At 42.4% G+C, this 22,613-nt stretch overlaps 1 protein-coding gene and 1 pseudogene across 2 annotated transcripts in view; both read right to left on the bottom strand.

Moving 5' to 3' along the window:
• Positions 1 to 11,110, bottom strand: part of MRPS9 (mitochondrial ribosomal protein S9) — a 70,354-nt gene extending 59,244 nt beyond the window's left edge. Inside the window, exons 1-2 of one of the 2 annotated variants that reach the window (XM_059658934.1) lie at positions 10,941 to 11,110; positions 1,930 to 2,109 (exon numbers count right to left, since the gene is read on the bottom strand). In XM_059658934.1, the coding sequence (XP_059514917.1) occupies positions 1,930 to 2,109; positions 10,941 to 11,069 (309 nt within the window). In that variant the 5' untranslated portion in view covers positions 11,070 to 11,110. The remainder of the gene's footprint in view (positions 1 to 1,929; positions 2,110 to 10,940) is intronic. The other variant, XM_059658935.1, reaches the window with a different exon arrangement.
• Positions 11,111 to 13,388: 2,278 nt separating this feature from the next.
• On the bottom strand, positions 13,389 to 19,526 carry LOC132213892 (leucine carboxyl methyltransferase 1-like; annotated as a pseudogene).
• Between the last annotated feature and the right edge of the window lie 3,087 nt (positions 19,527 to 22,613).

Raw genomic sequence — 22,613 nt, 5'->3', positions numbered from 1 at the left:
GGTGCACCAAGAAAGCATAACAAAATGCGGAGACAAAGAAACAGGACAAAATTGTCAATGGAAGATATAGAGTTCAGAACCACACTTTTAAGGTCTCTCAAGAACTGTTTAGAAGCCGCCGATAAACTTAATGAGATCTACAACAAAACTAATGAGACCCTCGATGTTATGTTGGGGAACCAACTAGAAATTAAGCATACACGGACTGAAACAATGAATATTATACAGACTCCTGACAGCAGACCAGAGGAGCACAAGAATCAAGTCAATGATTTGAAATGCGAGGAAGCAAAAAACACCCAACCGGAGGGGCGGAATGAAAAAAGAATCCAAAAATGCGAGGATAGTGTAAGGAGCCTCTGGGACAGCTTCAAGCGTACCAACATCAGAATTATAGGGGTGCCAGAAGATGAGAGAGAACAAGATATTGAAAACCTATTTGAAGAAATAATGACAGAAAACTTCCCCCACCTGGTGAAAGAAATAGACTTACAGGTCCAGGAAGCGCAGAGAACCCCAAACAAAAGGAATCCAAAGAGGACCACACCAAGACACATCATAATTAAAATGCCAAGAGCAAAAGACAAAGAGAGAATCTTAAAAATAGCAAGAGAAAGACACTCAGTTACCTACAAGGGAATACCCATACAACTGTCAGGTGATTTCTCAACAGAAACTTTGCAGGCCAGAAGGGAGTGGCAAGAAATATTCAAAGTGATGAATACCAAGAACCTACAACCAAGATTACTTTATCCAGCAAAGCTATCATTCAGAATTGAAGGTCAGATAAAGAGCTTCACAGATAAGGAAAAGCTAAAGGAGTTCATCACGACCAAACCAGTATTATATGAAATGCTGAAAGGTTTCCTTTAAGAAGAGGAGGAAGAAGAAGAAGGTAAAGATACAAATTATCAACAACAAATACACATCTATCAACAAGTGAATCTAAAAATCAAGTGAATAAATAATCTGATGAACAGAATGAACTGTTGATTATAATAAAATCAGGGACATAGAAAGGGAATGGACTGACTATTCTTGGGGGGGAAAGGGGTGTGGGAGATGCGGGAAGAGACTGGACAAAAATCGTGCACCTATGGATGAGGACAGTGGGTGGGGAGTGAGGGCGGAGGGTGGGGTGGGAACTGGGAGGAGGGGAGTTATGGGGGTAAAAAAAGAGGAACAAATGTAATAATCTGAACAATAAAGATTTAATAAAAAAATAAAAATAAATAAAATAATTATATATTTGAAATAAAATAAAATGTTGAATTTATACAAAGATGTTATTCTGTTAAATACAGAACACCATTGGATATCATATGTTACTTTTTATAAAATTAGAACAATCTTCAAAATTGTTAAATTGTTAAGTTCTTTTGCTAGCTATTTTGGCATGTCTAGCAAAAAAGTAATATTATTACTACTTTTCTCAGGATTATAATTCAAGAATGGCATGTGACTAGCATTCTAACCTATTCTCAAATTACTTAGGACATGCTGTTACTTTAAAAATTCAAATATATAGTTAAGCTGATAAAAAACATTGGGCTTAGATTTATTTATGGGATTTCCTATAAACCTGACTCTATTTGCATTACCATTTATCATTTTGTAAGAAAGCTAAATTTCAGACTACCTACAGGATGTTTCCAAACTCTGTATAAGCATTCATAGTGGGTCCTATGACCTTAAATCAAGGAAAGCATCCATTTCTAGTTAAAATCTAAAACTCGCCACACTTTATTATGCTTCAAATACAGAGTAGAATCTCTCTTTGAAACCATAGTTTCCACTTGCAAAGTACTTTTCCTTATTCTGACAGTTCGATTAAAATTTACACAGACCTAAAGGGCTCGGCTGAAGAACAGTGCCTTCAGCATCTAAAAGTTTACAGCAATTACTTTTCCACAGAGCAACTGTACTTACATCAATATCCTCTTGCGTAAAAGTTTCTGGATCTTCTCCCATCATGTTGGCTAGATGTCTCTTCCCTATGTTGAACTCCTCAATCTGCTTTTTAATAAAATCCACTGTGTAGGTTTCATGTCTTAAGGCTTTAACGTTTTTCTTGGTTGTTACAACTGTGACATGTTTTAGCCTCAATATCTAGCAGAAAATATATGTGGAAAGAAAAAAAAATTTATATTAAACAATGATCTGTAGGCCATTGTCTCTAAATAAAATGGGATATTCAAATAGTTGTCTTCTTTATTACAGTACTCAGTTGGCAGTAATCTGCAAACAAGGTAAAAGGCCTGTGAAGGAAGCTGTTAGAATTGTCCCTTGCTCAAAAGCTTGTTTTATAAAGCCTATGCTTACAAAGTAGTTTAAATTATTAGCATTTTAACACAATAAAAACAAAAATACTACCCACATCCATATTTGATACTGATCCATCAACTTCAGCTACTTGTTCATGGGTTCGATTCCCGGTCAAAGGCACATACCTCAGTGCGGGTACCTCAGTTATGGTTACCTTGGTTATGGTTCGTCCTGGCTGGGTGTGGGTGGGAGGCAACCAGTCAATGTGTCTCTCACATCGATGTCTCTAACTCAATATCTCTCTTCTCTCTCTCTCTCTCTCTCTCTCTCCTCCCTCCCTCCCTCCCTTTCACTTTCTCTAAAAAGCAATGGAAAAAATATCCTTTGGTCTGTGGACCACTAACCACTGAGCAAACAGGCCAGGGCTACTTGTGATATTTGACATACACGGAATGAAGAGTGACCGTGCCACTTACTTAAAAAGAGGCAAAGGTACCAGCAGAGAGCAACTAACGAGCGAAGTGGGGGTAAAGGGACATGCACCCTTAGACCAGCGGTTCTCAACCTGTGGGTCGCGACCCCTTTGGCGATCGAACGACCCTTTCACAGGGGTCGCCTAAGACCATCCTGCATATCAGATATTTACATGACGATTCATAACAGTAGCAACATTACAGTTATGAAGTAGCAATGAAAACAATTTTATGGTTGGGTCACAACATGAGGAACTGTATTTAAAGGGCCAGAAGGTTGAGAACCACTGCCTTAGACTATAGGCACTCACCTTGTTTAGGGTACAAATGCAGCCTATCTTTAAATGCCTTAAAAGTAATAGGTTTAGCTTAGTTTGAAACTTTATTCCATGGTCCTTATTTTAAATTGACACAATGAAGAAACTGCTTCACTAAAAATAAAGACAATTTCTTAGTATTAATTTGGTTCAATATGCTCTGTAGAAATAAGGGCTTTCACATCCTTTTAAACTATCAGTAATGATATCACACTTGCTGCTGTGAATCCTTCATGCTGTGGCAATAGGAATCCCATGCCCCCCTCTCCCCCCCGAACCCCGGCCAAAGGAAAAGAACCTGAAAAATGTTTCCAAATGGCCATTCAGTTGCTGGAAGAGAATTAGAACAGATCTTGTCCTGGCTTTTCTCAAATTCTTTAATCTGTGGTTCTCAACCTGATTCCTGCCTCAACAATTTTAAACACTCTTAAGCAATATTTAGACTTAGTAACTCATTCATTCCCTTTTCATAAACATAAAAATCTCTTTTTAAAGCCTGTGCTTACAAAGTAGTTTAAGTGACTAGCATTTCAACACATTAAAAACAAAAATACTATTCACATTCATATTTGATACTGACATATCAACTTCAGCTACTTGTGATATATGTATGTATACATTTTAATCCTCACTGTAGGATAATTTTTTCCAGTACTTTTCAGAGAGAGTGCAAGGGGGGGAGGAGGAGGGAGAGAGAAGAAGGGAGGCAAAGAGGGAGGTAGAGAGAGAGAGACATAAACAGAGACAAAGACGTGAGACACCACCAGCACCATCCCCCCCTCATCCATTCCCTAACCCTTTGAGAATCAGAGATTCAAATAATTCTATCGTAATTTGTCACCACAGTTACAACAGAAAAGGAAAAAATATTCAGGACAACTATTGAAATATCCAATTAATAGAAAAATTATGTTCCAAACTCTCACAAATTTAAAATGATAAAATAGTTTCTTATTATTCTTTGATGAGTAAGAAAGAGCAATTTAAAATTCCATGAAATTTATAGTTCACTTTTCCTTGGGAAAGCAGAGCAGTTTCTCTTGGTGTTATGAATAGACAACTGTTTTCTTACAATGCTCTATGAAGACACAATGTTACTACCAATGAGTAAAACCATGACCCAAACTGGCTTATGTATATAGTCAGACTGCCCTTTTATAGAGAGCCTGTTTTCACACCCCTGCTACCTCTCCCCACAGCCAAGTGCCACCAGCCCCAATTCCCTATGTCAATGGTTTTATCATCTTTTCCCAGGCTTTTCTTTAGATCCCACTGTCTTCTCTGAACAGTGGAGAAAGTTACTTCCCATACTCAAAGTGAAAATGCTTCTCTGCCCCAAGAGACATGGTAAAAGGTATGAATTTGGGGAATAAAAATAACAGTCACAGAGTAGAGCTAATTCTTCCAAATGTTCATTGCCAAAATGATGATTACACTGCTGGTGTTGTAAATAATATGACAAATGTTTTTGTCTATAGCTAAAACAATCCATTCATAATACAAACAAATCCACTATGGCTCCCGCCAATCACCCACCACAACCCTCAGGAGGAGAAAAGGAGTCTTCCAGTGAACATGGCTCCATTCACTGACATAATGAATGCTAGAGGAAGAACATTAGGGAGGAAAGGGATGTGTTCCATTTGGGCATGATGGGTTCCAGATGCCTACGGGCATCTCAGGAGAGGGGTCTAGGAGGCAGATGGCTGTGTGTGTGTGTGTGTGTGTGTGTGTGTGTGTGTGTGTGTGTGGCACAGGAAAGATCTGAGCTAGAGATATGGTCTGTTAATCACATAGGACATGAAGCAGGGGAAATGGCAGGCATTAGTGTTCCAATGAGAAACATCTCTTCTATGCAAAGAAGCAAAATAGTTTGTGAGGTTGAGTAGGTGGAGAAGTAAGGTTACTTATATCTTCTGGCCACTATTTTCTTTTGTGAGATAGGTCATGAGGTGGTCTATAGGGTAAGAAGTGATAGGTCTGATGGGCTGCACACTTCATATCCAAAGAGTGGTTGTAAAGGGTAGACAGAGCAAAGGGGGGAAAAGTGTAGGAAAAAAAAAACAACCCAGAACTTATATGGCTATTTATACTGAATATTAGCCAAGGGAATAATATCAAAGAAATAGAAATCTACATGGTTTACACTATGTGCAAATTTTTTTCACCAGTTATATTTTTGTTTCCTATATATTTCCTTTGTTTCAGTGGTATACTCAATGCACTACTTAGTTCTGGAGAGTTTTATCTGAAGGCAGACTGTACCCTTCAGCATTATAAAGTGTGCCATTCCCACATAACACTTCTATCCTGAACTCAGTTCTACTGGGTCACAGTATTGCAACTCTATTTTAAACTCCCATTAGCACTACCCTTGAATATCATTGCCCATATTTTTTATCTAAATTTAGTCATCTTAGTTTTTGTTCTTTTGGCCCAATATGAGTTTTTTAAAAATATGAGATTATCCCATTTAAATGAGCTTTAATAGATATTGTCTTATTATCTTATTTTATCTTTACATTTTTTATGCTTCCTTCCTGTTTTCATTCTTTTGCTATATGGCCTGTGCTTTTTAAAATTCATCTTTTGATCTGGCAATTTAGACAGTACATAACCTGTTTTTATTTTACTGGTTTTCATCCACGTCTCTGATAAAATGTTTACACGTATTTGTTCTACCAACTTCAGCAATAAAATACCCAATGAACTCTTCACCTACTTAATCTCCTTTTTCAATCACAGTAATTATCTATTATTCTGTCTTATTTCTTGTCCCTTTTTTCTGCATTCTGTATGATTTATAAACATTTACTCCTTGGTTTCTTGGTGTGTGTTTTTCCCCTTTCTCTGCAGTGCCAATTCTGCAGTCATTCTGAGTTTTTTAGCTTCTTACTATATATCATTAGTCCATCTTCAAAATTCTTTCCATAACAGTTTATTTTAATCATATCTGTTTCACAGAACTCTCCCTCACCCAACATTTTGAAAAATGTTCTTGGTAGTGTTAAGTAATTAAAATAACTTCCATTTTGTTAAGTAAATATTCCTTTATCTTTTCTTTATCTCTTTTTCACATTGCTCCTCTTTTGTTCCTACATTTTAGCATCATCTCAAATGAAAGAGTTGATTGTTGGCTTGAAAACTCAATTCTTCACTTGATTTAAAATTACTTTTTGCCCTGGCTGGTTTGGCTCCGTGGATAAAGCATCAGTCTGTGGACTGCAGGGTCCCAGGTTTGATTCCTGGGTTTTGGGCTCAATCCCCAGTAGAGGGCATGTAGGGAGCAGCTGATCAATGATTCTCTCTCACCACTGACATTTCTCTTTCTCTTTCTCTCCCTCTCTCTCTCTCTCTCTCTCTCTCTCTCTCTCTCTCTCCCTCTCCCTCTCCCTCTCCCTCTCCCTCTCCCTCTCCCTCTCCCTTCCTGTCTGGAATCAATAAAAATATAAAATTACTTTTTGTCTTTCTCTATTCTCTGGAGTTTGTGACATGAGGTAGTAGTTTCTGTACTTTTAACATAAATGAGACTTTAAAAAGGTCTGTAAAGTGTTTATTGTTGTTCATAAAGGGTTTTTTCTTTAACATGCTCCTAATTTGCTATTTTTCAAACAATCTCTTTAGGATCTTTTAAAAAACATTTGTACATATTGCTGAAGATTATGACTAAGTTACAAAGCCATCATAGCATCAGCACCAGACTACTAAATACATTTATTAAATGTTGTGAATTATCTCAGCAACGAATTCACACAAAAAATACTTACATTCAAAGGCATCCATTATTCACCAGTACAAGCCATCACGTAAGATGAGGCTTCAAGCAAACCAACTAGACCTTTAGCTGAGGACAGTAAGAATCCCTGGAGAGATTCTGGTTTGCCACTAAGTACAACTCCCAACAAAATTTTCTGCAGGTTCTATTTCCATCTGAGAAGCTATGACAGAGAATTTCCCTCAGACTTTGTTTTCATGGAACTGTATTGATACAACTTGACAGATATGCTTCTTTTTAAAGATAATCAGTATGTCAGGCAACTGTAATTCTAATCCAGCAGATTGCCAAAAAAGCAGACACATCCTGACAAAGCAGTGATGTCCCAAATTTGGCCAAATGCCACACTACCTTAATGGTATTACAGAAGTATTAGGTATTTTTTCAATTGGATAAAAATAGAACAAAAAGAATCTGTTGCTAATTTGAATAGAAAAGGCAAAAAAATACTTTGAGGAATAAAAGAAAAGGTAAAGACATATACAGATTAAAGAAAATGTGTACAAATATAGGATATTACAACCTCCAAGAGGCCATAAGATGAGAGATGAGAAAAACAGATACTTAAGACAAAGATAGCAATGATCCTATGATAAAACCAAAATATACAAGATCTAAGCAACCATATGCCATCGATCATCCTGGCAGACAGTTCAATTCAACAAGAGCATACTGGCTCAGTAAAAATGGAAAGTTCAAGCACTAAGAAAGTGCTTAGTAGAAAATAAAAGTAAGAGGGAATATTACCAAAATTTTGTAGTAAAATTTTTCAAAACAGAAATTGGTCTACTGCTTTTCCTTTTTATAAATAATAAATATTATAGAAAGCTAAATTAGCATCCCTAAATTATATTGATACATGATTTAAGAACTCATGGGTAACCTTTATAGGACACCATGACTGTAAACTGCTTATAATATACTAGAGGCCCAGTTCACAAAACTTGTGCACTGGGGAAAGGAGTCCCTCAGCCCAGCCTGCACCCTCTTGCAGTCCGGGAGCCCTCAGGGGATGTCCACCTGCAGGCTGACATCCCTCTCGCAGTCTGGGACCCCTCGCTCCTAACCGCTCGCCTGCTTGCTCCTAACCACCCACCTGCTCACGCCTTACCGCCCGCCTGCTTGCTCCTTACTGCTTGGCTCTCCACTCTTAGGCGCTGCTGCAGAGGCAAGAGAGGCTCCCGCCACCACTGCTGCTCTCGCCAGCCGTGAGCCCGGCATCTGCTGAGAGGCGCTCCCATTGTGGGAGAGCACTGACCACCAGGGGCAGGTCCTGCGCTGAGTGTCTGCCCCCTGTTGGTCAGTGTGCATCATAGCAACCGGTCATTCCACCGTAAGGGTCGCTTAGGCTTTTATTATATAAATAAAAATCTAATATATGAGAGAGTTTTAAAAATTTTCAAGTTCCTTAGTATAGCAAAATAGTATGCCAAACATTCTAATTCTGTCTCTCACCATTATATCAATTATAATTGATATAACAAATCATTTGTTGTTACCAGAATCCACTGACTCTGTACAACTCTGTCCCTTGTGTACCTATTACATTCCTAGAACAGAATACCTCTTTTTTCACGAAACTCCTAATTGCTCCTAAAGACTCCACTCTCACCTCCTCTGAGAAGCTGCCCACCACTCCATCCATCACAATTCCTTTGAATTAGGCATTGCACTTCTGTGCTCCCCTGTATTTACCTCTGTAAATCTTACAGTACACTGTATATAGATCCCTGATAATCATGGGTTTATAATCCAAAAAGTTTAGCCACTCACGAACAAGATTCCCTCCTCCACCCAAAATTTGGGACATTGAGATATTTGCAATTATATATTGGAATATGAAACATGCGTGCCACAAGATTGGTATGCAAGAGGAAATCTGCTAGTGAGGTCCCAATTGAGCATTCAAAAGTCACTGCTTAACGAAACTTGTTTCTTTTTCCTTGTTGTATCAGTGTTTCTCACTGCGACCCACAATATTTACTGTTCATATCACCACCTAGTATACACTAGCACATTAAACAAATGTAAAAAATATTTATCCTGTACAAGAAGCACTTTACTATTATTATGCTAGAGGCCCAGTGCACGAATTCGTGGCACGGGTGGGGTCTGGCTAGCCCTGTCCGAATCAGGGCAGATCGGGGCTGGGCCTATCGGGAGAAGGAGATGGTGGGAAGTTGGTTGGCTGGCCCACCCAGATCGGGGCCAGATCAGGGCAGGGCCAGCTGGGGGGAGGGGCAGTGGGCAATTGGCCAGTGGGCCCCTCCCACAAATGGGGTAGGGGGTGCTGATCATGGCCAATGGCCTGGGGGAGAGGCCATGGGTGGTTGGCCGGCTGTCCCTGCCCCTGATCGGAGTAGGGGGGCTGATCTGGGGTGGGGCAGGGCAGGGATAGGGGCTGCAGGAGATTGGCTTGCCAGCCCGCCCCCTAATGGGGTGGCATTTAGGAATCTGGGGATTGCTAAGGGTCCATACTGTCTGGTATTTGTTTGATTTTTATTTATTTCACAGTGTCTGGCTCAAGTAAAGTGCTCAGTAAACATTTTCCATATGGACTAAGAAGGCTTTATTTCAAGAATAATCAGGGAGATGAGAATTACAGTAACAAGGAGAAATTGTCACCCATCTTATTGAAAACATAGTAATACCTAATGTAGATAGAAAAAGGGGCACACTCACAGTTCAATGATGGAATGTGAATTGCTACAGCCTTTTTGAAAAGCTACGTAAGAATATCTATTAAAATTTAAGATGTAGCCCGGCTAGTGTGATTCAGTGGTTGAGCACTGACCTATGAACCAGGAGGTCATGGTTTGACTGCAGGCTCAATACCCAGGAGGGGGTGTGCAGGAGGCAGCCAATCAATGATTCCCTCTCATTACTGACATTTCTATCTTTATCGCTCTTCCTCTTTGAAATCAATAAAAACATGTATTGCAAAAAATTTAAGATGTATACATCCTTTGTAGCAATAACCTCAAAACTCGAACTCTCTCCCACAGAAATAAAAGCATCAGTCAGTACCTAAGAACTGTGCCAGGATGTTTACTGAATACTCTGTGAGTGGAAGAAAATGGAAACAAAGCAAATGCCCATCAATTGTTACATTAACACTGACACACTCACACCAAGAATATTAGACAGCAGTTAGATCCATGATGACTTGGCGGGATTTCTACTATATATGTAAGTTTAGAGAAGCAAAAATACAATGAGATCCATTTTTTTAAAAGTATACATATGCACGTATGTTTGTGTATGACTAAAAGGAGACACAGAAAGCCATAGAAGACACCTAGGTTCAGGAGTCCCAGGGGAGGAAAGTTAGCAACTCCCCTGCATGGCACACACATGAAGTGTTAACGAATAAAAACATTCTAATATTCTGTATGCGATAGTCCTTTTTAGATACTTGTGTTTCTAACAGGAAAGACATACTCAAAAGAGATGCAAGAAAAATTAACTCCCAGAATATTTTCCAATAAGAAAAATAAAGGTTGGTGGATAAATGAATGGATAGATGGGTTGATTTAGGTTAAAGCAATTTAAAAAGATAGAAAAATGATAGTCTTCTTTTTCAACATAGTTTTTAGGTCATAGTACTGAACTTCACAGCATTTGCTACGTTAAGCGCTCTCCTTCCGGAAACACTTTCCGTTTTCCAGGCCGCCTCGCTGCCTTCTCTTCGGTCCGCGCTGATCCCTTGGGGTTCTTCTGCGCTGACTGCCTGCCTTCGGGGCCCTGTCCTGCTGGCTCCCCGTCAGCACCCCTGCTCGGCGACCTACCGTGGCCCCGGCCTCACTCACCCACAGGGCGCCTCAGGGCCCGTGGGCCAGTTCCCTCTTGAACAGACTTCCCCACCTGGCCCTCCGGTCACGGCGAGAGCCCGGGTCGCTCACCGCCCCGGCCGGCCTCCTCCCTCACACCCCGCGAAACCAGAAACCACCTCGGGAGGCCGCGCGCGGGACCACTGCCCGCGTCCCTAACCTCACGACTCTGCGGCCAAGCACCGGGGACCCGAGGTCGCGGGGAGGCCCGCGCGCGCGACAGCAGGGCCGCTCCCTATCCTCGCGCTACAGGCCTGGCACTCCCTCCGCCCAGCCTTACCTGGGGCCCGGGAACCGACTGCAACTCCGCGGCTCTCCAGAGGACCTGCCTCGGGGCCAGGCTAACCCTTGGCCGGAGAAGGAGCCGCTGGGAAACCGCGGCACCGCAGGACACACAGGAGGCCGCCATCTTGGCTGAGGCGGGCCCGCCGGCGAGTGGGGGCGGGGCCCGGGGACTGCGCAGGCGCCGGAGGCGGTTCAGGGCTGGTCGGGAAGCTCCAGCCAGAAGAGACAGGGGGCGTGTCCTGCGGCCCGAGGCGGCTGATAGGGCGCGTGAGCCCGCGGGGCGTGTCCGGCCCCACCCCTGGCCCACGTGGAGCCTGGCGGGGAGGCCGTGGGTGGTGCCTGCAGTTGCTTCTGCTGCGGCCCTCGGGTTAGGTCGCTGGCCGAGTCTGCTCGGTACCGACTGACTTCCCTGCGCAGCCGCCCGCACGCCCTCCATCCCGTCTTCCTCACGCAGGAGTGGGCTCCAGGTTTTGCTCCCTCGCACGGGTTTTCCCTGCTCTCTGCCTTTCCCATTTCCCAGGGTCCAGGGTCTCCACCTCCTCCAGCAACCACCAGACCACTAGGTCCACGGCATTCGCTCTTCCGTTGTTTTTCACTGTAATCACGCTACCAGGCCCAGCCGGACACCGGTGAGGACGAAGTGCTGCCTTACTCATCTTTGCACGTCACTCCCCATAGTGTGGGTACTGAGCCTCACCTGAAACCCAATCAGAATTAAGTAAGTAGAATTAAGTTTAGAGATGAGTATGGTTTTCCTTCTGGGACTCCGGTCCTCCTGGCAGTAGCTCCAGGTTGCTTTACACGGAATACATAGTAAATGATGTAGTCAAGGGCTCTGAAAGGATTCTTAAACATTTAGATTTGAAGGACCAGTAAAATTAAAACACAGACATACAGAAAATCCGAAGTCATACAAAGTTATCAAGTAAATAAATACCATCTATTATCATTTCTTAAAACGCAGAACATTTCAACATTAAAAAGGTAGAAATGACAATCTCAGAATAAAGAGCAGTCCTTTAAATGGAATGCATTTAGTTGAACAAAAGTGCATTCTGTTGTTCTTTCTTTTGTTACCTTTTTTAAAAAATATATTTTATTGATTTTTTACAGAGAGGAAGGGAGAGGGATAGAGAGCTAGAAATATCGATGAGAGAGAAACATCGATCAGCTGCCTCCTGCACACTCCCACTGGGGATGTGCCCGCAACCAAGGTACATGCCCTTGACCGGAATCAAACCCGGGACCCTTCAGTCCACAGGCCAATGCTCCATCCACTGAGCCAGACTGGTCAGAGCTTTGGTTACCTTTTAGGATAGTGAAACTTACATCCAATTGGCAGAGGCCCAGGAACCAAAGGTTATAGGTTATTGAAGTAGGTGTCTTGCCCTAGCCAGTTTGGCTCAGTTGATAGAGCATCAGCCTGAAGAGTCCTGGGTTCGATACTGGTCAAGGGCACATACATACCTTAGTTGCAGGCTTGATCCCCAACCCCATCTGGACAGGGGCGGGGGGAGGGGGGGGCAACCAGTCCATGTGTCTCTATCACATCAATGTTTCTCTCTCTGTCCCTCCTTCCCTCTTCCACTCTTTCTCAAAAATCACTGGAAAAATATCCTCAGGTGAGGATTAACAATAACAAAAATAGATGTCTTTTTTTTTTTTTTCAATTCAAACATCAGACTTTGTGGTCTGAATTTTGAGCTAATGATTGCTCTCTTTTTCTGATTTATTTTATTTGTTTAGTATTATTTATTTATTTATTTTTGTTAATCCTCACCTGAGGACATTTTTCCATTGATTTTTTTAGGGAGAACGGAAGAGGGAGGGAAGGACAGAGAGAAACATTGATGTGAGAGAAATACATGGATTGGTTGCCTCCTGCACCGGCACCGACCAGGGCCCTGGCCTGGGAGGAGCCTGCAACCAAGGTACGTACTCTTGACTGGAATCGAACCCAAGACCCTTAGGTCTGCAGGCCCACGCTCTATCCACTGACTACCACCATACTATTATGTCTGTGTCATATATATATATATATATATATATATATATATATATATATATTTTTTTTTTTGCTTAATCCCTTTACCTTTTTTCATTCAGCCTCTCCCCCCCCCCCCACACGCACCCAATATATATCTCTAAATAACAGTTTCTATACATTGTAAAAAAAAATTTAACCTAATTGTGGAAGTTTAAGTAGAAACAAGCCAATAAGTTTGTAGAAGCAGAATTTATACCATATTTTTTTCAATTGGCAAATGAGATTTATTTAAACAAGTCAACAGAAACAGGAAATGGTTCAGCAGCCCTAGTGACAGGTTTCTCGAGTGTGCGATGGGCTGATAGACGGGGCCTGGCCATCACTCAGGAAGCTCAGTGTACCAACTCGGGGAGGCCAGTGGCTATAGCTTCTGGCTCAGCATGAGCCTGAAACGGATTAGTCCCTGATCTTCAAACCTAGCACGCTTCCTCCTCTGGTCGCCCAGCACGGGCAGTAATGCTGCATGAACTGCTTCGAAGCTCCATTTTTTTTCCAGGATTCAAGGGGATTCTATTCCAGGATTCTATTCTGCTGACTTTGGTCTGTAGTAATCTGCTGCACAATTCCAGAATATTCATGGTTGATGCTGTTTCCCACCCATTCAACAGGAGCCGTTCTTTTTGAGACTTTAAGGCAGGGGTCCTCAAACTACGGCCCGCGGGCCACATGCAAATACAAATATTGTATGTGTTCCCGTTTTGTTTTTTGACTTCAAAATAAAATATGTGCAGTGTGCATAGGAATTTGTTCATAGTTTGTTTTTTTTTTAACTATAGTCCGGCCCTCCAACGGTCTGAGGGACAGTGAACTGGCCCCCTGTTTAAAAAGTCTGAGGACCCCTGCTTTAAGGACTTGCAGGTTTCCACCCCTGCCAGGTCACACTACCGTCTCCGCAGGCATCCCAGCTGGTCATCCATGTTCACCTGTTCATAGTTTATGACTGTGGCAGTCCCAAACTGTTGGCTTCCTGCTTGATTAGGTTTGCATACCGCCCCGGAGTCTTGTAAACCAGCACATGTTCAGTTATGATGGCAGTCACAATTGTGTATTCATATTACTTTTCTTTACTTTCTCTTCAGTTAAGGCAGTGGTTCTCAACCTTCCTAATGCCGCGACCCTTTAATACAGTTCCTCACGTTGTGGTGACCCCCAGCCATAAAATTATTTTCCTTGTTACTTCACAACTGTAATTTTGTTACTGTTATGAATTGTAATGTAAATATCTAATATGCAGGGTGTATTTTCATTGTTACAAATTGAACATAATTAACACATAGTGATTAGTCACAAAAACAATATGTAATTATACATGTGTTTTCCGATGGTCTTAGGCGACCCCTGTGAAAGGGTCGTTCGACCCCCAAAGGGGTCGCAACCCACAGGTTGAGAACCGCTGCTGTAAGGTCAATCTTGAAGATTTGCTCCAATTATGGCATATCTCTTTGAATCCAACATGAGTCCATCGATTTGAAATGTGTCCTTTGAATGTAATTCTGAAATGGGTTTTGATAGGAGAGGTTTGAATTTGATTCTGTGTAGCTTTCTTGTGACTGTCATTGGAAAGTCACCTTGAAAATATTTCATGCCTGTATAAATGCCTTTGCAAGCTGACCAGTGCCCTGGACTCAAGCAAAATAACTGTTAATTTCAGGGCCCTTCCTTTCTTTAAACAGTCTCACAAAATGCTGGATGAAAAGGTCATCCCAGAAGCTAATGCTTACTGCAGACCTCTTGCATGTAGACACATTTTCACTGATGCCACGCATCCCCTCATCTATTCTGTGAAGGCGGAAGAGCAGGAGTTGAAAGTGGGCCTCTTGAGTCTAGTGGCCACGGGCATGGAGGTCCAAGGAGTGCTGTGCCCACCATGACATAGAAGCGGGGTTGACAGCCACTGGGGGAAGGTTATACCATTTTTTAAATAAGTATGTTGGAACATATAAGAACTATGTTAAGTACTGAAATTAGGTTAAAAATTTTGCAGATTTTATTCTTTATTTTTTCTCTCTAAAATTCATGTTACAGTTTTTTATTAGATTGCAGTAAAGCAAATATAATACATTTCCCACTTCTATGAGCAACACGTGGACTGCTGCATTACATTTCCTGTGTAGCCTTTGAGTTTGGGGACAGATACACCATTAATAGGTTGATATTGGGTACATAATTAGGAGAAGGAATGATTAGAATAATAATTTGATAAACATTTAAAATATGAAAAATCCATAATTTTACCAAACACCTAAAGCTTTGATTCATTTCATTTTTAAAATATATTTTTATTGATTTCAGAGAGGAAGGGAGAGGGAGAAAAAGAGGGAAGCATCAATGATGAGAGAGAATCATTGAATGGCTGCACATACCCTACTGGGGATTGAGCCTGCGAACCATTCGTAGGTCTGCACTCAATCACTGAGCCACACTGGCCGGGCTAGATTCATTTAATTTTTCTGTCATTTACTGAGCATGGCATAGGCATCAAACATCAGGTCCCTAAAGTCCGATATGGTGGAGTCACGTCCAATGTGAGGATTTGGTTCTAAAGTCACCTGGTAATATAAACATAGGAGAGTCAAAATGTTGGGCTAACAGCAAGTATTGCTAAGATGTGTGATAGCAGGAACTGTTAGATGCTGCTTGTGGGGGAATAAATTGATACAGCTCTCCTGAAATCAATCAATGAATCAATGACCTAAAGTTAAGATGAGCAAACCCTACAATCCACCAATTACATTCCTAGGTGTATACACTGTAGAAATTCTTGCACAGAAATTTTGCAACAACAAACATATCTTTCTATGGATAAGAGGATGGGTGGATAAGAGCACCATAGAGAAATGACAATAAATGGACCAGAACTACACATATGAATATGGATGAGTTTCACCAGGAAGGAAAAACAGACACATATACTTACATAGTATGATTCCATTCATATAACGTTCAAAAACCAAGCAATATGTTGTTTAAGGATTTATTTATATGTAGTAAAACAATAAAGAAAAGCAAGAGAATGATACGCCCAAACTTCAGGACAGTGAATATCCGGGGAGGAGGGGAAGGAAGCCATGAACAAGGCCCACAGGGCGGCATCGCTGCTCCGCCAGTGCTCCTCGTCGTTAGATGACTGTTCTTTTTGTGCCTGGCTTATTTCACTTAGCATGGTGTCTTCAAGGTTCTTCCACAATGCAGCATGTATCAGAACTTCATTTCTTTTTAAAGCTGAATAAATACTTCTTTGTATATATCACATATTATCCATCCATCTGTCCACAGACACATGAGTTTGTTTCCACCTTTGGGCTATTGTGAACAATGCTGCGATGGATGTGGGTGCATAAGTATCTGTGCAAGTCCCTGCATTCAATTATTTCGGGTCTGTACCTACAAGTGGCATTGCAGAATTCTTGTTTTTAATGTGACAAGGTTTCTAACTTAATCTACACAGGCAGGTGCCCACAAAAGATAACTTGAATGGAATTTAAATATGCAACTTGAAAAGTCTTTAATTATCTAGACCATACCCAGCTAAATAAACGGTATTCATGGGCATGAAAAGGAGTAATGTAAATTTCACTGGAGTTTGAAAATATTTATGCGAAGTAATTTTAGTACATAATTGCTATATATCAAGCTTCCATAAGAGAAAACCCTCTCAGCCTACAAATTAAATCTATTCTGCCAAGATGCATATATTTTACCATATTAGTTGAATTTTAATAAATAACAAATAGAACAAATATCTTCTTTGTTTTTCCCCCATTACGGACTCAATCTATCTACATGTGCTCTCCACCTACAAGCTGTCAGTTATGCTTGCTGTGAAAGAGACAGCACTAAGGGAGCTGCCAGTCAAAGCTGTTATAATGCTTCAAGAATCATTTCTCCAAGCTTCGTTATCAAAAATAAAACAAATTTACATGGAACATAAAGATGGGTTGATCACACCATTCACTGTGCATTGAAAATGACTTCCAACATGCACAAGTTCAGGGCAGCATGCTTAGGGCTGGTGTGTTCCTCACCACACTTATACTTACTTTGCATAGATTCATTTTTTAAAAGTTGCATGTAGACAATGAAAGTAATTATTTTCTTAGGGTGGTTGGAGTATGAGTGGTTCCCCTATTTGAAATAATAGTGTATAGGAAATATTCTGTGACATTATGGCTATTTCTTTTACCCATGCCCTAAGCATAGATTTGGTTTCAAAACAGGAGCCCCTGTGATGGATGCTGCATGGAGGTAAAGAAGATCTAGAAACAGAACTAAATAGTCAAAGTATAAACTGAATATAATCAATGCACTAGGTCTTCAGAATGAAAAAAAATATACAATTGAAATCAATATAATCACTAAGAGCCTGGCTAAAATAAACAGACTTAATAATTCAATTCCATAACCCTAGACCCAAAGTGAACTTCTGGAGGCATAAAAGAGACTATTTTAGGACAGAGGAAATATAACTTTCCACATTAGGGAGACTCCAAAGAATGACACAGCCTGAAAATGTAAATAAGGAGAAGAAGATTGTGATCTGACCTGGAAAATGAGAAGTGTGATTTTCATCCTTACTCTTTTGTGGAAGGAAGTAATGGTAAGAGCAGCCTATCTCCAGTGTCCCTATTAGAAAGAGTCTGGATTTAGATGCACCATGAGATACAAGTCTAAGAAATAGAAATGAGAATAAAATTCTGCATGCATATATACACGAACACATATAAAATATTTAAAAAGTCAAAGCACTATATAACATTAATGGCATTAATCGAACGCTGTTCGAAGTTTCATCTAATTTAATCATAGCAAGAGCTCTATGAGGAAGACACTACTATTATCCTCTTATTAGGAGGCATGGATATGTTAAATGCCTTACATAAGGCTCCACAGCCAGGGAGAGACGGAGCCAGGCAGCGAGACTCGGGAGTCCACACACTTAGCACCACTGCTCTCTACCATGCCCAAGACCACAGAATTGTGAGTTAGGCAAAGGTGTCTTAACAGCCTTCCCTCTCGCCTGTACCCATGGCCTCTGCTCACTATTCCCGCTCACTTCAGGACCCAGTGCACTTGTGCTCTTGCCTCAGCACCCAACCCCACTTCCCTGTGTCTGCTGCTCTCACTGTCCTCACCTCCTATCTCCTGGGTAAGCACAGGAGGTCACAGCTGTCTACGTAGCTTTTCAGAGGTCCCAAACTGTCCTTCAGAAAAGTTTTCTTTGGCCTGCACAGTGTTTGTGTGTGTGTGTGTGTGTTGTGTGTGTGTGTGTGTGAAGTTTAAGAGTGCTTTAGGTTGACCGCACCCCCATTTATTATGTCCCCATCACTCTTGGTGCCCTACTTCCACCTTCCTGTTATATCCCAGCTCTCATGGTGCCCACTCTGAGTGCTACACTGTGCACATGACAAATACTTTCTGATACAAGCATGAGCCCCAAACCATTCCACCTTTGCCTACTCAAAGATGATTAGGAATGCTGGGGCTCTAGGACCCAAAAGATTCTTCCAGAAAGGCTAACCAGGGACTTGGGTATTTCATGACTCAGAGACATGGTTCAACCTGCCCAGGATTGCTGCTGAATTTGTTGCCCAGCTGGGACTTGAATTTTGATACTTAAGAGTTTAATGTACATAAAGACTGTTTTATCTTTATCATCCAGTATTTATTGATACATACTTTGCAAGGCTCTGAAATGGGTATTCAGATGGTAACTCTTTCAGCAGCTTATAAACTTAATAGAGGCCCGGTGCACGAAATTCGTGCATGGGGGGAGGGGTTGTCCCTCAGCCTGTCCTGCACCCTCTCCAATCTGGGACCACTCTGACATCCTCTCACAATCCGGGACCACTGGCTCCTAACTGCTCACCTGCCTGCCAGCCTGATTGCCTCCTAACCGCTCCCCTGTTGGCCTGATGATGCCTAACTTCTCCCCTGCTGGCCCGATCACACCAACTGACCTGTGGTGGAGGTGTGCAGACACCTGGGCTGGCACAGGGGGGCGGGGACGCAAGCTTCACGTCCTGGGGCCCATTGCCAGTGTCAGGGATGCGAGCCTCATGTCTCCGAGCTGGTGCAGGGGACGGGGACACGAGTCTCACATCCCAGGACCCATTGCTGGGGTCGAGGACATGAGCCTCACATCCCAGGGCCCATTGCCGGGGTTGGGGATGCGAGCCTCATGTCTCCGGGCTGGAGCCGGGGGCAGGGACAAGAGCCTCACATCCCAGGGCCTGGGGCATGGGGCCCAGGGCCCTTTGCCAGGGTTGGGGACGTGAGTCTCATATCTCCGGGCCGGCGGAGGAGGTGAGGATGTGAGCCTCACATCCCGGGGGCCGTTACCAGGGGCAGGGATGCGAGCCTCACATTCCAGGGCCCGTTGCTGGGGTTGGGGATGCGAGCCTCCTGTCTCCGGGCTGGTGCAGGGGACGGGGACGCGAGTCTCGCATCCTGAGTCCCTTTACTGGGGTCAGGGATGCAAACCTCATGTCTCTGGGCCAGTGCAGGGGGCAGGGACGCAGCCTGCTGATCGGTCATTACGTGACGGCACCCCTACCAATTTGCACATTATCCTATTATTAGATAGATTAGATAGATATGGGGGGGGGGATACACAAATATTATTTTAGAAAGACTGTGATATAGTCATGAAAGCATTGTAAAGTAATGTGGGAGTTTGAAAAGGAAAACATTACTGCTTGCCAAATGGGTCAAGAGTTCCTACAAGTTTTATAGAACTGAAAATCAAAATAAGGAAACCATCTAACACATTTATTTACCATCTTGCAGAACCACTTCCAACCTTGTTCTGAAAGCAATTAACCTACCCCATCTTATAATACCTACAAAGTTGAATTTTCTATCTCAATTTAATGAATCAGGTGATTAAAAATTATCCTATATAATAAAAAGCTAATATGGAAATCGACTGAATGGCAGAACGACCGGTCACTATGACACACACTGACCACCGGGGGCAGACACTCAATATAGGATCTGCCCCCTGATGGTCAGTGCGCTCCCACAAGGGGAGTGCCGCTCATCTAGAAGCCCTGAGCCAGGCTCACGACTGGCAAGCACAGTGGGAGCCTCTCCTGCCTCTGTGGCAGTCGGACATCCCCCGAGGGCTCCCAGACTGCAGGAGGGCGCAGGCCGGGCTGAGGCATGCCCCCACCAGTGGATGAATTTCATGCACTGGGCCTCTAGTTCTTAAAATTCTTAAACTACAGGCCCAGTGCATGAATTCGTGCTCCAATGGGGTCCCTTGGCATGGCCTGTGGGATCGGGCCGAAACAGGCTCTCTGACATCCCTCGAGGGGTCCCAGATTGCAAGGGGGTACAGGCCAGGCGAGGGACCCCACCAGTGCATGATCAGGACCAGGGAGGGACATGGGAGGTTGGCCAGCCGGGGAAGGTCTATTGGAGAGCTCCAGAGCATGTCTGGCCCATCTTGCTCAGTCCCAATCAGCCAGACCCCAGCAGCAAACTAAGCTACCAGTTGGAGTGTCTGCCCCCTAGTGGTCAGTGCATGTCATAGCGACCGGTCGACCGGTTGAATGTCTGCCCCATAGTGGTCAGTGCACATCATAGCAAGCGGTTGAGAGGCCTTAGCATATCATTAGCATATTACTCTTTGATTGATTGAATGGATGATTGGACACTTAGCATATTATGCTTTTATTATATAGGATGACTCTTAAGGATTTGCATTCCACCTTTTCTACTTTCACTGAAGAAACGTTCTTGGCCCATTTTCCAAGTGTTTTACAAAATAAAGTATCATATTTGAAATCTGAAATTTGTCCAATTTCAACAAGCATGTCACAGCCTCGTGTGTGATTAAAGTATCTTATCTCTTTATGAATAAAGCTTGCTATGATTAAATTGTAAACACCTGCATGGTGTTATTTTAACTTTAGACTTAAAGGAACATTTTATCCTGCAAAAACAGATTCCTAAAATAAAAACATCAGTTTTCAAATGAAGTTATAAGAGTTACATTTTTAATGACTTTTAAAGCTTAGAAATATTTATGGCTAAATGGTATATCCATGATTTCTTATCATTTCATTTATATAGCCAGCTGTCTTTAGATACAGATTTCTGACCTCAGGCATACACTTGTCAAATAATCATAGTCTTTATAACTTACTAGTGGCCTGGTGCACAAAATTCGTGCACATTGAAAGGGAATTAATTAGAGGAAATATTTTAACATTGCTATTTGCCCTTTCTCTATAATAGAAGTGTCAGAGATGAAAGAAAATTAGTAAAATGTATATGAAAATCTCTCTCTTGTCAGAGTCTGGGCTGTGCCATGGGACCCAGAGTCAAATCCCCGCCCATCAGCGCACACCTCAAAATTGCACAAGACCCAGACCCGGCTGGCCCCAACCCCGTCAAGCCCGGCAGGGCAGGGGGTGCAGTCTCAGGTCCCCAGTCAAGCCCCACCAGGAGGGGGGTGCAGCCTCAGGTCCCTTGGCCCAGTGCTGGGCGGGGGGCGTGGCCTCAGGTTCCCTGGCCTGGCACTGGGGTGGGGGGCGCAGCCGCAGGTCCCCCTGCCTGGCCTCAGGTCCCATGGCCCCAGTGTGAGGGCGTGAGGCCCCAAGGGTGCAAGAGCGTGAGTGTGTGATGACCATTTGCATATTAGCTCTTTATTATATAGTATTTCTTTATGTCGGAATCAAGAGTTCAGTTTAAGAATTCAACAATGCATGCAATTTATAACAGGGAAGATAAAATTAATAGTATGAGTTCGCATAAGTTTCAGATTTTAAAAAATACATTTGGCCCATGTTGGAAAGAGAAAACACAAGGGAAAAAATGGGAATTTAGTTTTCATCTTATGTCTTTTGTTATGGGAGCAAGCAGAATTGTAGGTTCATACCTTCCTATCAGCAGGGAGGAATTTCTGCTAAACAGTGGGCGCAAATACTGGGTTAGGAATACTGTATTCATCTGTGCTCAATTGCACAGGGATTTTTTTAAACCAGGCATTAACTAATTTATAAAATGATTGAAAGAGTAGATGGTCAAGCTGTAGCTGAACCTGGAGGAACAAGTGGATGCCGCATGCTCTGCCCACCTGTCCCCACTTAACCCAGTTACAAATGTATGTCTCACGTGGATACCTCTGATTGGCAGAAACTAAGTCCCACGTGGAGCTCTAGCTGCAAAGGAGTCTAACATTCTAGCTTTAGCAGTCAGGAGGGAAGTAATTTTTTAACTGTTTTGCTTCCTGCTCTATTCCTAACAGTTTTCTGAACAGTACCCAGTATCTAGAAGCTGGACCACACGTGTTTATTGAAGGAAAGAAATAGAAGGAATGCTGAGCGAGCTAATCCATGGTTTTTGCAACAACTTAATGAGGATATTGCTTTAAAGGGGGTTTAAGTGTCTGGTAAAAGCGTATATGAGATAAAGTCCTTTTCAAATCCCGTGAGAGCAGGGTCCTTGTCTTTATTGTTCATATTGTATCCCCAGCTGGACTGTGCCTGGCACAATACTAGGCAATCAATAAATGCTTGTTGGTTGAATGAATGATTACATAAGATGTAAGTTGTCTTTTCCTCCTATCTCCACGTTTCTTCAGTGGCCAAAATTCATATACAGATTATTCTCCAA

Source organism: Myotis daubentonii, chromosome 12 (assembly GCF_963259705.1).
Source record: "Myotis daubentonii chromosome 12, mMyoDau2.1, whole genome shotgun sequence".
Classification (NCBI taxonomy): Eukaryota; Metazoa; Chordata; class Mammalia; order Chiroptera; family Vespertilionidae; genus Myotis; species Myotis daubentonii.
Note: the sequence above shows the minus strand (reverse complement) of the source record. Positions and strands in the feature narration are given on the sequence as shown.